Source organism: Gopherus evgoodei, chromosome 10, assembly GCF_007399415.2.
Source record: "Gopherus evgoodei ecotype Sinaloan lineage chromosome 10, rGopEvg1_v1.p, whole genome shotgun sequence".
In the NCBI taxonomy this organism is placed as follows: domain Eukaryota; kingdom Metazoa; phylum Chordata; order Testudines; family Testudinidae; genus Gopherus; species Gopherus evgoodei.
The window spans coordinates 26,876,358-26,892,328 of NC_044331.1; the positions used below are offsets into that span (position 1 = coordinate 26,876,358).

A 15,971-nucleotide genomic window follows, 5' to 3' on the forward strand; every position below is an offset into this window, starting at 1 on the left:
GGGTGGGCTTTGGTTGTCATGGTAACTTAGTTCTGTCATCCTATGTTGTTGCTTGGCAGGAGCAGCCAGGTCATTCCATAAATCATTTCTGTCATAGCTGATGGTGATGCATTCCATCTGCTCTATCAGTGCATGCCATAGTCTGCACACTTCAAATCCCTTGCTTCATCCATCTGCTCCCTTTACCCCAAATACACACACAGAGCACACTTTTCACAACTGTTCAGTAAGTAATACAGCAACATTACTTTTTGAGGAAGGGAATCATAATGTTTGGAATGAAAATGGTGCATTTAAATTTCAGTGGCTAATAAACTTTGTGAAATTGTATCTGTTTTCGCAAAGATTTTTTTTTAAATGCTCAAATCGTCTTGCATATTTAAAGCCACTATCTGTCTTTTTAGATGTTAAACACCACTGCTAGTATTATTAGGAGGAATTTCTAGGTCTAAGATTCTGTTGATGTACATATTACAAAGGCCTTTCATGTGTGAAACATCAGAGGCTACAACATTTGTTCCTCAGTTTAGGTATTAAAGACCATATAGAATACTGTGTGATTAAACATGTAAGGCCAGATAATACATTTGCAAAGGTTCTTTTATTTTAGGTTTAAGCCTGGATAATTGTGGTCTTAATCTCAGGGTAGGCAAGAAAGAGAATTGTACATGAAAGTATTTACACAAAGTTCCAAAAGCCCTGTGGATTATGCATTAGTTTGGATAATGAACTAGTGTAGATAGAAAGAAAAGAAAATCTGGGTATTTGTGCCATTTCCAGTGTGTTTCCCTGAACATTTGCCAAACAATAACCCTTTAAGATTGTGCCCACGGAGGGTTATATGGAGAGAGAAACATCTGGTTTATTTCAGTGCCTAATGCCAAATCAAAACACTTGGTCTTTAATTTAGAGGAGATCAAACAGGAGGACTGTTTAACTTTGTTGATTATATCAGACCTCTTTGTGATAACTTACATTTTGATTCCTACCTCAGTACTATGGGAAAGGCCTTTGTGTGATCTGGATAGCTAAATAGCCAGTGGTCCCCTAACAAAAGAAAAGAAAATGTAGGGAAGTTGACTTTTAAAAGTAATTCATGAATTAAGTTTCTTTGTTGCTTTAGACTCAATAATATTAACATAACAAAGCTTAACTGAAATGTACACTGTAGTGTTTAAAAAATTGGACTAGCAGCTCCGAGGTTTGGCGCTGCGGGCTCTCAATTGTGCAGCTTTTGTCCAAGACCCTTTTCATTAGATACTGGCATATTGGCACCCTGCTGATTGGAATAGACCATGACTGATAGGAGGAGGAGTTTCATTTGTTGCAGTAAAATGAGTCATGTTACCGTTTAAGCCTGGCAGAAGGTGTCAGAGTTGTTCATCATTGGTCATTTAACAATACAGCAGCCATGGGTTGTATGCAGAATGTGTTCTGACTTTATATTTAACCTGTGGGTTTTAAGAGGTTTTTTTCTTTCAAAAATTATTTTTTTAAAAAGATTTCTGTGTAGATAGCTGAAAAAAATGGATTTTCTGGCTATGCTGGAAGAAGGCCAGGAGACGCTGGGAGCTTTTCTTCACTACTGGGTAAGTCGACCTAAGTTACGCTACTAGCTACGCTAAGTAGTTTAGGTCGACTTACCCCAATGTCTTCACTGTACTGTGTCAATGGGAGATGCTCTCTGGTCGACTTACCTTAATCTTCTCGGGGAGCTGGAGTTCCAGGGTCAACTGGAGAGCACTTTGTTGTCAATTTAGTCGGACTTCACAAGTCCTGGATGTAGTTTAATTAGGCTGCAACTTTATTCCTAAATGTCTGGGGTACCCGGCAGATAAAAGTGTGCAGAGCAGGTAATTTCATAATCATTTACATATACCCAATGGGGTGAGGCTGCTGTCAGCCCTCCCCCTTTACACATCCTGGTCTCTAGCCAACCCACTGCTGGGACTTCGTCATCCTGTGTCCCCACCTCCATCCCCTCAATTAGGTTAAGGGGGGCTATCAAGTCAGATGTTGGATCCTATAATGCCAGTCATAGCTGCCCAACCCTCCCTCCCCATTTCCACTCTTTTAATAACTCCTTTAAATTCTTTACCAATCCATTTCATCTGATTGTTATATCTCTTCTCTGTAGAGTACTCGTTCTGGGCATCCTCCCCACGCCCACATAATCGGTTGTGACATCACAGCCTAACCCTTGTTCCAGGTTCACCCCAGCTCAGCCTCCAACCTGCTCTGGGGAAAGCAAAAAGCCCCCACATTGCCTTAGCCAATCCGGTGCTGAAGGAAGAAGTCCTTCCCAGCCCCCCAAGAGAGGAGCAACTAGCATAATTCACAGAACAGATCATGACAAACCCTGGTATTTAACTACTCCCATGGGTGGGAGGATGGGTGCTGCTCCACCTGCTCCAGGTAGAAGAGGGCTTTTCCTGCACCAGTATGGACCTAAATGGTTCCTTCTCTTCCGGTCACTTGTGTTGGGGATGGTCAGCGTCCACACCCTGACCTGGTCTGAAGCTGTTGCAGCTAGTCCTTCTCTGGTTCTCTAGCCCTTAAATGAACACACACATTTTCCAACAAACCAGACAACAGCCCTCACCACTTAATGTGCGATAAGGTCATGCCAAAAGAAAATTTGATATGTTTTGTTTGGACATGGAATTTATTTTGTATACCACCCTTTCCTTTGGAGTTTTTAAAGTTTACATAGCAAATTTTGCAAGACAGTGTAATCAAGACTTAATTGTAATTTTATACGGATTTGAAGTTCTTTCATTTAAGTCATTGGTCTGTGGAATACTGTTTTTTTTTACATATATTTTCTATCTCATGTGAAAAATAAGGGGTGTGGGTTTTTTTGGAGTGTGGTTTTGGTATTTTGTGTTTCTTGGTCTTTCATACTTACATCAGTTAATAAAGTATATGCAGCCCATAAACTCCTGCCTTTGACAGCTCAGGAAATATTATACTAATCCACCAGCTTCCAGCTTATCATCATTTTACCACTGAAATGTCAGATTGCGTTTGTGCAAAGTCACAACTAGTGGGTGAATGGAGTTTCGGACTGCCAAACAGCCATCTGAAGATTAAAACATTTTCATCTCTGCTAGCCCTAGAGTGAGACATTTGAACTCATGACCTAGAAGAAAAATGTTCCATATCCCATTACCAGTACCTAGACCTATCCAGTTCCTTCTCCAGAACAGATTTTCAAGGTGCTTACAAATTTTTAGATTTTAATTGGAAACTTAACGATTTTAATTTGCTGTTTTATCCAAAGTTACCCAACTGTATATTATATAAAGCATAGAAAGATATTGTTGCCAAGTTAATAACTTTAAAGTTCAAAACTTTGTATTATGTGTATATTTGGAAGCTATATTGTCTAGAAATCAACCAGGGAAAATCTTTATGTGCAAATAATGTTAGTAATAACAGCACAATTTCAGATGACTATTTTATTTTTTAGATGGCACCAGTAATTAGAGTTCAGTCCTCTTCACGGTATTCTGTCTTACTAAAGATTAATTTTTTAAAAAATAAACATAATTTGTCAAGTTTTATAGGGTCTTTTGTCTGTGTAAAGGAGAATCACAGTTATTCCTCCAAATTTTCCTGAAGAAGTTTTTATACATTATCCTCATTAATTAGCTGTAGACTTGTTAATTTGACTCCCACAGTTCTTCTTGAATTTAATCTTAAAGTTCTTGTAGTTTGAAAAAGCATATTCGGCACTGCTTGTTTTGACAACTACTTGAAAATGAAAGCTCTACGGACTCTGGCCGTTTTTAAACCTTCCAAGTAATAAAACAGAGCTATGATTAATGAGCTAATCTTTTAATCAAATTAACATTAGTGGTGACAACTGAAAGTATAAAAGTGAATCCAAATCAACAGATTTTTATTTTTACTGATTGCTTTCACATGTATTGATAGATGTGTACATGCTTTTGTTGTTGTTGATAGATTTATTCTCCTGACCATACCAGCAGTAGTTTTCCATCAAATCCATCAACACCAGTTGGATCACCATCACCTCTCACAGGTAGGATATACAGCTTGTCAAAATTTTATTTGCTATTTTTAAAAACTTCCTTGTTTGACTTTACAATGAAATCCATGGTAGTTTCCATGTATATTTAATGGCAATATGGCTGTTACAGTAAACTTTCAGTCTATTGTTTGTAGAATGTACTGGTATTGTACCTTGATTAAAAATGGTTTTCATTAATGTATTCACTTTTTTAAATTGTAACCAAAAAAACATCATAACCCTCACCCAAACCCTCTTGTCTAATTTGTCTTATTTAACTAGTCTTGGCAGAATTTGATTTTTAGTTTTTTTGTAATTTTGATGGCTATATCATGTTTATTGTTTACATTTTTACACTTGCATGAAATTCTGGGGTTGAAGCATTTTTTATTTTATCAATTTAAATTTTTATGGTTATGGGAAATTATCGGGGGAGTCAGAGTAGGGATTCAGACAATAATGATTTAATTACAGTAGACATTGAGATTCAAAAGTTAGAACTTTATAGCTATTTAAAACATAAATTGTCCACATCATGTCAAAATGTACGAAATAAATATCCTTAGATCAAATTCTTGTAAGTTCTTCAGCAATGTTTTTCTTTCTTTGCTTGTCTGTAAATTTGATGATCATCTCTGGGTGTCGTGGGGGTAATGAAATTGATATTTACAAATGCTGGCTACTAAACATTTAATCCTCCCAAGCCTAGATTTAACAGATTTGAGGGGAAGACCTTGATGTATTTCTTTCCTTGTTGTAACACAAACACTTGTTGCTATTAAAGTTATAATAAGTCAATATCACTTTTGCATAATTATTTTATGCTGCCTTTGGCCAATTATTAAAAACAATTCTCATTGCTAGGAATTTGAAGAAATCACATAAGAGTAATCTATTTGTCAAATATAGAATAATAAAACTTGACATATTAAAAAGTCTACACTTTATTAATGTTTTTCTCTACCATTTGAGAGAAACAGTACTCGGTGATCTTTTTTTTTTTTTTCAGAACAGTATACAAGATAATAGTGGAATAGCTTTCAAAAACAAGTTGTGTGTTCCCTGTGGTGAAAATACAGTATCCTGTGAAATCATTCAGTTTTTGTGTGGGGCAGGTTTTCATTCATATTTCTCATGAACATTTTCATAATGTGAGGAACATACTTCTTGCAGTTTTCAAATACGTACTCCGTATTGCAGCCATTTCTGTCCCCCACACTTTGTGTGTTAGTAGTGTGAATTTGGTAAGAAGCATTCCAGTGTGGAGATGAACTATGAGCAGCTGCTTAGAGCTATTAGTGAGTATTGCAGTTTTCACAGACACTGTGGCCTCAGCTGTCTGGTAAAGTTGAACAGCTGTTCTGTACATAGAAAGGATTGTGAAAGCCCCATTGACTTATATTTGTTGTTTAACAAAGAACTGGAATTATGGGCAGGGTGATGTAACTTTAACCCTGTTCATTCCTGTAGTACAATTTTGCTAAATTATTGACATAATTTTTTACATCAGCCTATTTTCCCCACTCTCTCTTATCTGATGCATCACAAACTCCTCATTGATTTCCTTTCCCTTATCGACCAGTTTTCAGCAAGGGCTTTTTCTTTTTTTAAATTTGTTGCTAGCAGAAGTTGTGGAGTGTCCTTGACTCCAAGTGTCCTGTAATTTAGAGAAATAAATCAGTAAATCTTTTATTTGTTTACTTGACACTTTTTTAAAATGCACTCACCTTATCCAGTCTTCTGGCCATATTAGTGGATGCTTTGCTAGTTTTCTGTGCGTTCAGTTGATGAATGAACATCTCCTGGCTGACATGGTATACCTGAACAGCTGCTTTAGGCGGTTTTTTTCTGTAATAACTGAAAAATGCATGTTGAACTGTGTAATGACGGGATTAATGCATTTCTTTGATTCAGTGGTTACAGTTGAAGAAAAATGTCTTGTGTATCCTTGTTCTGCTGAGATGGCAAGTCAGAGCCTATACGTTTATGCAGTATATATTTTTTTCTCTTTTAACAATGAGGCAAAACTTGAAAGGGGAGTGCTTTGTGGGTAGAGGAGAGTAGGTGCAACATTTCAAAGCTGGTACTGTGAAAAAGATCCAAATTGGGATTCCTGATTAAGGATTCCACACTCTTAATCTTTGTGAGCACTGTAGACTTTCATGAATGACATTCATTGGTGGAATTGACCTTGAGTTTTGAGGAATGGAGACTTGAGTCCCTGCACTTGTGACTCTGCCCTAGCACCACTGCCCTTGTTTCCTAGATTCTGTAGTGATTGGAGAACCCCCCAGTACTCCCAACCTGATTCCATCCTTATTTCTAGATTCTAATTAGTAACCTATAGTAGGTTCCACCAAACAGCACTGGGATCCTCTTCAGGGGAGAGACTAGCATCTCTTCTAGAAACACCTCCAATCTTGATTTTAAATTTGCCTCTGATAGAGAATCCACCACAACCCTTGATAAGTTATTCCAGTGGTTAATTACCCTCACTTGTGAGTTAGGAATGCTGGGTTCTATTCCCTGCTATGACACTCATACCCAGTGAGGCAAAATTCAGAGTTATTATTATTATATTTATCGTTATTGACACTCTTGGCAGCCATTTTCTATCTGGACCAAAAAAAAACCAAAACCCCGCCACCATTCCTGACTTGATAAAAGTATTAAAAAGTAAACACACAACGTATCCTAAAATAAAAAATGTTTTCTGAATAGTGTATTAAAACACTTCATATTTCTTATAATCGGTGGTTGAAAGAAACCCCAACCAAAAAAAACACCAAATGTTGTGATCTAACAGTAAAATCATGAGCAGTGGTAACTCCTCTGTCTCACCTTCCCTTGCCTAAATTGAATCCCCGTCCTGCAAAAACTTACACGCATAACTTTTCAACATGGCTTCAATGGACCTGTACATGTGTCTAATGTTACATGTGTACATATTTGCATGATTGGAGCCCTGGCATTTTGAGAAGCTCTTCCTCTGGGATTGGAGGCATTCACTCAGTGAACTTGGAGGAAGTGGGGGAGAGGGAGGGAAAATAGCCCAGTGCTGGCCCTAACATATGTTTGGAAGGTAAGGAGTTGGGGAAGGCTGGGCTGAGAAGGTGAAAACAAGAGGGATAGCTCAGTGGTTTGAGCATTGGCCTGTTAAACCTAGGGTTGTGAGTTCAGTCCTTGAGGGGGCCGTTATAGGATCTGGGGCAAAAATCTGGCTGAGGATTGGTCCTGCTTTGAGCAGGGGGCTGGGACTAGATGGACTCTTGAGGTCCCTTCAAACCCTGATGATCTATAATTCAACAGCATTAAGATTGTTATGTAAGACCCCTAGAAATCTTCACTTCTTCGGCTTATTTGTTTTTTCCTGCTGCTATGTGGTTGCTGCACTAAAAGCTGCAGTTATTAATTGCAGGGGTAGTGGTGCCAGAATGCTTTTTAATGTAACTGATAGATTTCATGAACAAACTTCTGTAAGAGGCAGGGGGAGAGGCAAGCAGGAATTAGTGCCCGTCTGGCAACTGCATGGCCCATGGAAACAAAATACACCAGTAATATTAAAAAGTCCCCCATTATTACCAGAAGTCATGATTAACTGCAGGTTGCATTCAGATATTTTTGTGAGGGGTCCCAGCCAAATAGTTTTGCTCTGGGCGTAATTATAGTGAACAACACTCTGTTGTCCAAAATGTAGTAGTACATTGAATGCTAGATGAATATGTGCAGGTTCAGAAGATTCATGATCTGATTAACTAAGTAGGCTGCTTTCTTGCCTGAGGTTTTTAGTTTACATTCTGCTTTTATTTAATTCCTTTCTGACTAATATTTAGAATACCCTTACTTTAGGGAGTGGTGTATTCATTCCCTCCTATCAGTAACTGGCGCTCGTTAAAGCTGCAGTAATGGGTTTCCATAAGAAGTTGCTGTCTCTCTAAAATTACTTTCGGTATGATCCTCGAGCTGAACCTAAAATTCTGAAAGCTATTTAGACAACATTTTTCTAAGATTAACTGAGTATTATCCTCAAAAGTAGGAAATGACAGGTAATGCTGAGGAGATTATAGATGCCAAGACCCAGGAATAGATGAGTGAGGTGAACATTTGTGGTTACACCCTGATACTCTGATATTTGTTTTGAGAGAAAATCCTAGTACAGTCATGGCAAATTGGTGCTTGTATGAAATCAGAGATCCTCATTTTAACTTAAACTTTGAAAGGAGATATCCGAGATGTTTTTGCAGTTGTGCAGGATGAAGTTCGTTTCTTAAATGAAACTGTTGTTTAAAGGGTAACTGTTTGTGGATCACTGAACAAAGGAAATATACATTATTAAACTTCTTCCCGGGTTTCCAGGAACAGAGCTCTGGCTGTTATTAAAGGAACGAGCCCACAGGCTCTTCCTTTAATGAGTTGTTTTGGATTGTATGTCCATAATTTATTAATGTAATGCTTTATTATTACATTTGTATGGCTAAAAGGAAGCTGTCTTTAATGGACATAGAAATACATGTAGTCTTTATAACAGATGCATTATTAGTGATGAGAAAAATACATGTACTACTTCAGGCTTTGTGTTTAGTTAGAAAGTCTTTTTCAGTCATTGCAGTTGCTACTATTTATTCCTAAATTGTACCATGGTCGTGAATATTCTATATGGCAGATTAGAATGTTTATATATTAAACTTGCAATAAAACGATGGGTAATTTGAATATAATTGCTACTTTGCTGCAGAGTTTTCAGCTGAAATGAAATGTGTTCTAATTTACCTTAAATACATCTGAGATAACAGCTGGATCATATTTATCTTTTATATATTATATATATATAAATATGCATGCTGTAGTTGGAAAAAACTAATTTAGAATAAAACTAAACAAAGTAATGCGTTGCAACTTCATGAGAGATGTCATGGAGAAATGACATCCCAAAACAATTTTTATCTTCGTTCCACGACCAGCTGATTTTTAGTTAAGAATATATACTAGTTTATTTATAACTGCTTCAAGGGCATAATTACACATCACTAATTTAACACAAAATTCAATAACATTTTTATCATACTGATACTGGGAAGAGACAGGAGCTTCACAGGTATAATTCACTGCATTAGTAGCTGGCTTTTTTGAAATCAGAAAATATAACTTTGTATATAATGATAAGTAACAGTAAGCTGGGATCTTTCATCAACAATCAACATTTAAACTGCAGGTGCCATTATCTAAAAATTGTCAGTTACAGAGAAAATGAAAAAAACTCTATCTCCTTTGCCCAACCCTTAAATTACCTGTCTACATACAAATTATGTTATAGTTCACTATGTTAAAATTCGTTCGGTTGCATAAATGTATGTGTTAACCTGTACAATTTTGGCAGGTGCTAGTCAGTGGTCTAGGACTGGAGGACAGGCTCCCTCATCTCCAAACTATGAAAACTCTCTCCACTCTTTGGTAAGAATTGTTTGAAGCTACATACTACTTTCTAGCTAACACTTGAAGCTTCATTTTTGTATAAATCCTGCATATCATTAATGATAACAGTAGGATATCATTACAAATGAATTTTTTGCTAACAAATGGTCTGGTTCAATTGAACAATATAAGACACACCAGGGTGGTCTTTCACCATCTGTTCCTTGGGCATCAGGCTTCTATGCTAAGGACAGCTGGTGCCAAAACCTTGTTATGAGATTCCAGTACCTTTTCACAAACCCATAGCTAATTCTTATCTAAAGCTCACTTTGTAGAGTAAAGATAAAGTAAAAGATTTAATATCTTTGCATTTATATGTACTTTTTTTTTCTGCATGGTAATCCTGTGGGCTTTTTGTCATTACACTACCATAAATTATTAAAATTGGCATGTTTAGGTTTAAGTATTATAAACGTATTGTTATTGGGGAACATTAATTACTGTATTGTGCTGAAAAGGACAGGACTTTTTATAAGAAGAAACACAAGGAAGAAACTACAGTGCTGGGGAGATGGGGGGAATTTGTATGTAATAGAATTGAAAAATCTCCAAAGGGTTTTAGTTGCGTCTTTCCTTTGCGGGTACAGTGTCGGGAAGGGGAAAAAAGAACTGATAGAATATTGAGCAAGGCTTGGTTATTTGTTAATAATTCTAGTTTTGAAAAATATAATTCCTTTTTTTCTCTAACAGAAACAAATATAAGATAAATCAATTTCCTTTCTTCACCCATTTTTGCAATTATATGTAAACAATATGTTGATCTTAGAATGCTAACATAACTGCAGTAATTGAGCATTAGCCTTTTCATACTTAATATAATCAGATCTCTGTTGCATTAACTTGACTAACATTTTATGATGACATGCACATCAGCTGTTTCCTCACCTCTTTTTGAATTAATCTTAACCTGTGCTTTTGCTTCCTGTTCTGTCTGACTTTGCCAGAAAATCGAGTTTGAGCAGCAACTTCACGAGCATTTGCAAGATGCAATGTCCTTCTTAAAGGATGTCTGTGAGGTACTATTTCTCTTCAGATGGTGCCTTTTGTGTTTCGCGTTTAATTCTACTTACATATTCTATTAAAATCTTAAATTAGCACAATGTCCCGTCTTTTGCCTCCAACACTTTGCCATTTAGTTTCTAGAGCGCTGCAAGACCAGAATCATCTTTGCTTATTTCTCTAAGAAACAATAATGATACACATAGAAAACTATTTTGTGGCAGTGTACAGAACTTGTGCATTACTGGGTTGGAAAATGTTCCAACATATGTTCATACATTTAATTTCTGAAGTCTATACAAACATTCAGAATTTGTGCAGAGCTGGATTTGGAAAAACCAATCACTTAAAACCTTGGGCTAAAGCCTTTTCCAGCCTTTGTAAACCATATATCCTCAAAAAAGTCACTACCTTAGGAATTGTTATCCAACAAGGTGATACTGATTTTATATTTTTTTCATATACACTACAAAGCTCTTTATTTTTTGTTACTTGTTCTATTTTTTTTTTTCTGTTCAGGCTGTGTAGTAGAAACTAAATAGCATTATTGACCTCATAGTATGCTTGTTTTAAGAAAGCAACATCTCTTTGTTTCTGAGATGGCATTCATTCACATCTCTAGATATATCTTATTCTTTTTCCTGTTTATTTATAATGCTGTAGGTGCTTTGAAGCCTTTCTTTTTGATTTTGCATTTCATTTGCTGTCTTGCATATCTCCCAAAGTAGAAACCACTTACAATATAATGAAATAAGCAGTATATATGATAAATGACCTTTAGTGCTCCTCTTAACTCTCAACAGCAGTCTCGAATGGAGGATCGCTTGGACAGACTTGATGATGCCATCCATGTGCTACGAAACCATGCTGTGGGGGCCTTCAACAAGCCTGTCAGGTGGCCATGGAGATATACATAGTTATTGGGGCCATCCCCATAATGGGCCATGGAAGCCCTAAACTCAAACTATGGAGCATCTAGCCTCGTACACAACCAATCGACAAGCTTCAATGGTAATATTTTTTTTAAAACACATGAATAAATAAGTGTTTTATCTGTAACTGTTAACTTCTAATCTCCTTAAATCATAGTACAGCCTAAAATGTTAAAGCTTGACGAATTTGTGCAATGTACACTTTCAGAGAAATTTATCAGGAATACTAAAGATGCACTGATTGTAGAAAAGAAATGGCAGGTGCTGCTGCACTGCTACTGGTTTCCAATTAGAGGGATTTTTGAGGGTGGGGCACAGGGGGGGAAGGAGGAGAAAACAACTTAGACTTTGGCCCTGGTCAGTGGCCCATAACAATCCTGCCCTGTGACCTATGCAGAAGCTGGACTTCTGCTGGAGTAATTTGAGCTTATATATGCATTTTTTCCAGATGTGTAATAATGGCAGAACAGTTTTCTCCTTGAAATGGTTGAATAGGGAAATTGAGTGGGAAAAGCAGTCAAGAAGGACAGAATTTCAAGTGTCTGGTCTGGAAAAGCTGTTTATTGTAAATTGGAACTAGTCTTCAATAGCAGATGCTGGCAGAAGACTGGAAGGAAGCTGTAGGAATGTGGAACCATAGTGTGTACAGACTCAAAATTTAACTTCTTTTTTCCCCTTTAAATGAAAACGGGTTTTTTGAGCGCCAGCTGTAGTGTAAGTAACAATCAAGAGGAAACAGTTTTAGATTAATCCTTAAGAAGAGTGAAATAATTCAATCAATCTTTTTTTAGTTTCTTTTAAACATATGAACTATTCTGAGAGAAAAATGGCATTAAGACTTTTTTGTAGATCAGAAATATTTGTTGAAAGCATCACACTACATAGCAAATGAAGTCTGCTCATAATTTTGCTTCCTTCACCACCCCCTCCCCAAAAAGAGCTTTAACAAAAAAGTTTTTTAAAAATGCGTATTATGGTGTGCCATGTGTTTTCATGTTTACATCATAATTTTAAGATGGGTTACATGCTGTGAAATTTTCTATTATAAAACAGATTCACAGCTGGGTGCTGTGTGATCAAGGTAAAATTTCACCTATCATCCAAATAATTAGGTACCCCAATTGCTGAAGGGTTGTATTCTATAAAAACAGAATTAGTTCCAGGTTTTCCATTCACAGGTCAGATATCCATTTATATTAATTTTAGAGCCAGTGCAGTAAACCTCAAACGAGGCTGGTACTTTCCTATAAATAGGTTTTTGTTTTTATTTTCAGCAGCACATGCAACTTCAGGCATTCCCATCATTTCACAATAGGATTTAAGTAATGAAGCAGGTTATGTATAAATCCTTTGAAACTTAGAATTCTCTCTTCTTTATGTTGCCCATGCAGTTAAGGAATTCTGTAAAAGGGAGAATTTTATAGTATTCCAGTATATAGAGGACCGAAGTTGAGTATTATGGTGGAAACTGTAGCTCTTTTAGTTGAAATAATGTGTCTCTCTGAAACTGCAAGGCTGTTTTAGCAAAGGAGATTGCTCTGTCTGAGGTGTGAAAACTTCTGATCTTCTTTCTCTTCACTCTGAATTTGTTTACGTGGTTAGTAATCCTCCTATTTCTGTATGAGTGTGGCCGTTATTTATGTTGAGCCATAGCAACATCTGCCCATTCTAAAGACACTCAAACAGTCTGCACATTCTTTGAAATGCCACACACCATCATGAAGCATCTTAGGGTGTATCAGAGTATATAGAATATGACTGCTGTTGTAGAGCAGGAAAAATTCCCTGCTCTCTTGTGAAGTTATCTTTCAAAAGGGTGGAGGGGTAACAAATTAACCACTTCGAAAAGAAAATGGGGGATTAAAAGAGAAAAATAGGGTTCGAACAAAAGATCTTGAGCAACATATTTCATGTGCTGCTTTTGGTCACGGGTATAAATCTAGTGTAACCAACAGCAGACTTTGTCCCCATATATGGCGTTAAAAACGTACTTGAATTCCCACTAAACTGGGCATAGTCAGTCAAGTGTAGATGATGCCAAAGTGTATTAAAATGCTTTTTTTAAAAATTGTGTTCTAGAGTAGGTTAGGATAAGCTTTTAAAGCTTTAACAAAATATGTACCAATGGAAATTGCTGGCCAACTATATTGTAAAACAGCTCCTCAGGACTTTCGGCTTAATTGTTTAAGCACGACAGTGTGGTGATTGTAGACTGGGTCTGTAATACTGTACTAGATTTTATTTTTGATTGAGAGTTGCTATCCATCCATTCTAAACAAAATAAAGCACCAAATGTTAATTTAGGGCATGGAAAACAAGAAGTGCATGCTTTGCTTGTATTCCAGGCTGCCTGAGTGCATGAACCAAAGTTCCATCAAAGCACTCTGTCTTCTCCTTTCAATTGTCTTGAAATTGGGTAAACTGAATGTCATTCAGCTGAAGCTGTTTCATTGTTACCCACCGCGTAACCCTATTTATTGCAACAAAGAGCAGAATATGACCCATTTATGGCTGATCCAACTACCTGCTGCACGCCCTGTGATGTCACTTGGAATTGACATGAACTCAGCAGGTCACAGGGTGTAGCCTTCGCACATGTGCATAGCAGAGGTTGCATCTAGGCTTAGTGGTACATGACTGGCTGTTTTTAACATTAGTGCCAGTACTGACCAAAATGTTACATGGTCCATACATTACATAGGAAGGCCATAGACACAGTATTCGACAATCTGTTCATTTGGAAGCTTTATTTATTTTACCATTCTTTTTTTTAATGGTATCTACACAAGCAAACGGACGGACGAAATTCTAATGAGATGAGCGAGAGAGAGATGAGTTTTTATGTGATGTGTGTACTGGGTTTTAAGAGATGGGCCTTTGCTGTTCAGTAACTAATTATCCTCTTTTACGTTTTTGGAGGAACCTTCCAATTATACAACTTACATTAAGGAAATAATGAGCTTTTATCGCCAACCAAAATGGCATATGTTAATAGAAGAAATCAACATTGATATAGGTTTTTATGATTTGAATATATTTCTCTACCCAAAGAATTATGTCATCTGGATTGCAGTAAATGAAATCTCATCTTCTGCAAATCTGAATACAAGACATTTTAGCTCTTTAATAATAATAAATTAAATTCCCTAGAAGATGATCTTGGCAGAAGAAGCTAGGAAATGAGTAATTTAAACTCCTTTTTATGTAATTACTGTAACCAGACATGGTTTTATTTTAACAATTTGCTTAATTTTTGAGCCAGGTTTATTTTTAAAACTCCAGTTGGCTTCATTTCCTGCTCTTGAATGTCCTTGGTTTCTATTTTTGCAAGGCTGTTCATTACACTTACTGTGGTCTTTATTCAAGGAAATGTTTTTAATAACTAAAAGTCCATCAAATTTTATATGGCCTTTGCACGAGGATTGTTTTTTATTTCATGTAATATTTCCTTGTAAACAGGAAGAAATACTCCCTTCGATTCTTATTCAAACCAGTTAGTGTGTTTTCTGTTTACTGGTCTGTAATATAATGGAAAGGGCACAGCATGAATTGATAAAAGCCAGGAAACTAAGTTAAGGATGAAAATCAATTCTTAGCTCACTCTGTTGTTCCCAGATACAACAGGAATCTCTGAAGAGTGGGTGATCTTTGCAGGATGTACCATATCTGCTGTAATACCTTTTCACCAAAGGGCAGTTTAAGGCCCCAATCCTGCAAGCTGTTCTGTCCAGACCAACCCCTGTCCCTGAACGGGTCTCCACTGATGTCAGCGCAACTCTATAGAGACTATATTCACGTGGAACAACTTGTGGAATTGGGCCTGAGTGTAGAATTTTGACTCCTGAGCTCCATCAGGTGTCTCTGCTGAGTTTAACAACTGCACTCAGCATAGTTTAAACTTGGTTGTGGCCAAATTGACCAGGTCATGTAATTCAAAAAATATTTAGTCCAGATTTATTGGGGCATAAGCTTTCGTGGGCAAAAAACTCATGCACTTGAAGAACCAAATAAATCTGTTAGTCTTTAAGGTGCCACCGAACTCCTCGTTGTTTTTGTGGATACAGACTAACACGGTTACCCCTCTGATACTTTCTCCAGCTCAACTCTGTGGCCTATCTATGTAGGTGAAGACTAATTCTCAGTTTCCCAGCTTTTGCGAGTTATGCCTCCTGATGGTTTGAATTTAATATTTAGAGTGAAGCATGTGAAGCAAAACTATACTTAACAGGAGATGGGTTTCTTTCCCTACTATAATTCTAAATCTTCCCCACTTAGGATAGTCTAATACAGTTTTTTATGTTTCGTCTACTTTTTTCATTAATTATATCATCAAAAATACTCTGCAGAAATCCACTTTTCTCTATGGCCCTTTAGGATTACTACAGCCTACCATTTAAATTCATAAATCATATCAGGTTAATCCAAATCAGTTTGCAAACGCATTTTTTAAAAATTTGACAATACGAAACTTTAGATTAAGTAGTCAGTGTTTACATACTGTTATGAATGGATTATCTATGTATGCCTGTATT

The 15,971-nt window shown here is 36.7% G+C and overlaps 1 protein-coding gene across 1 annotated transcript in view; it reads left to right on the top strand.

Moving 5' to 3' along the window:
- TCF12 (transcription factor 12) overlaps window positions 1-15,971 on the top strand; it is a 325,844-nt gene that overhangs the window by 293,060 nt on the left and 16,813 nt on the right. Inside the window, 7 exon segments of the mRNA XM_030578588.1 lie at window positions 3,970-4,048; window positions 9,414-9,487; window positions 10,453-10,524; window positions 11,311-11,379; window positions 11,381-11,450; window positions 11,453-11,493; window positions 11,495-11,518. Coding sequence (XP_030434448.1) covers window positions 3,970-4,048; window positions 9,414-9,487; window positions 10,453-10,524; window positions 11,311-11,379; window positions 11,381-11,450; window positions 11,453-11,493; window positions 11,495-11,518 — 429 coding nt within the window.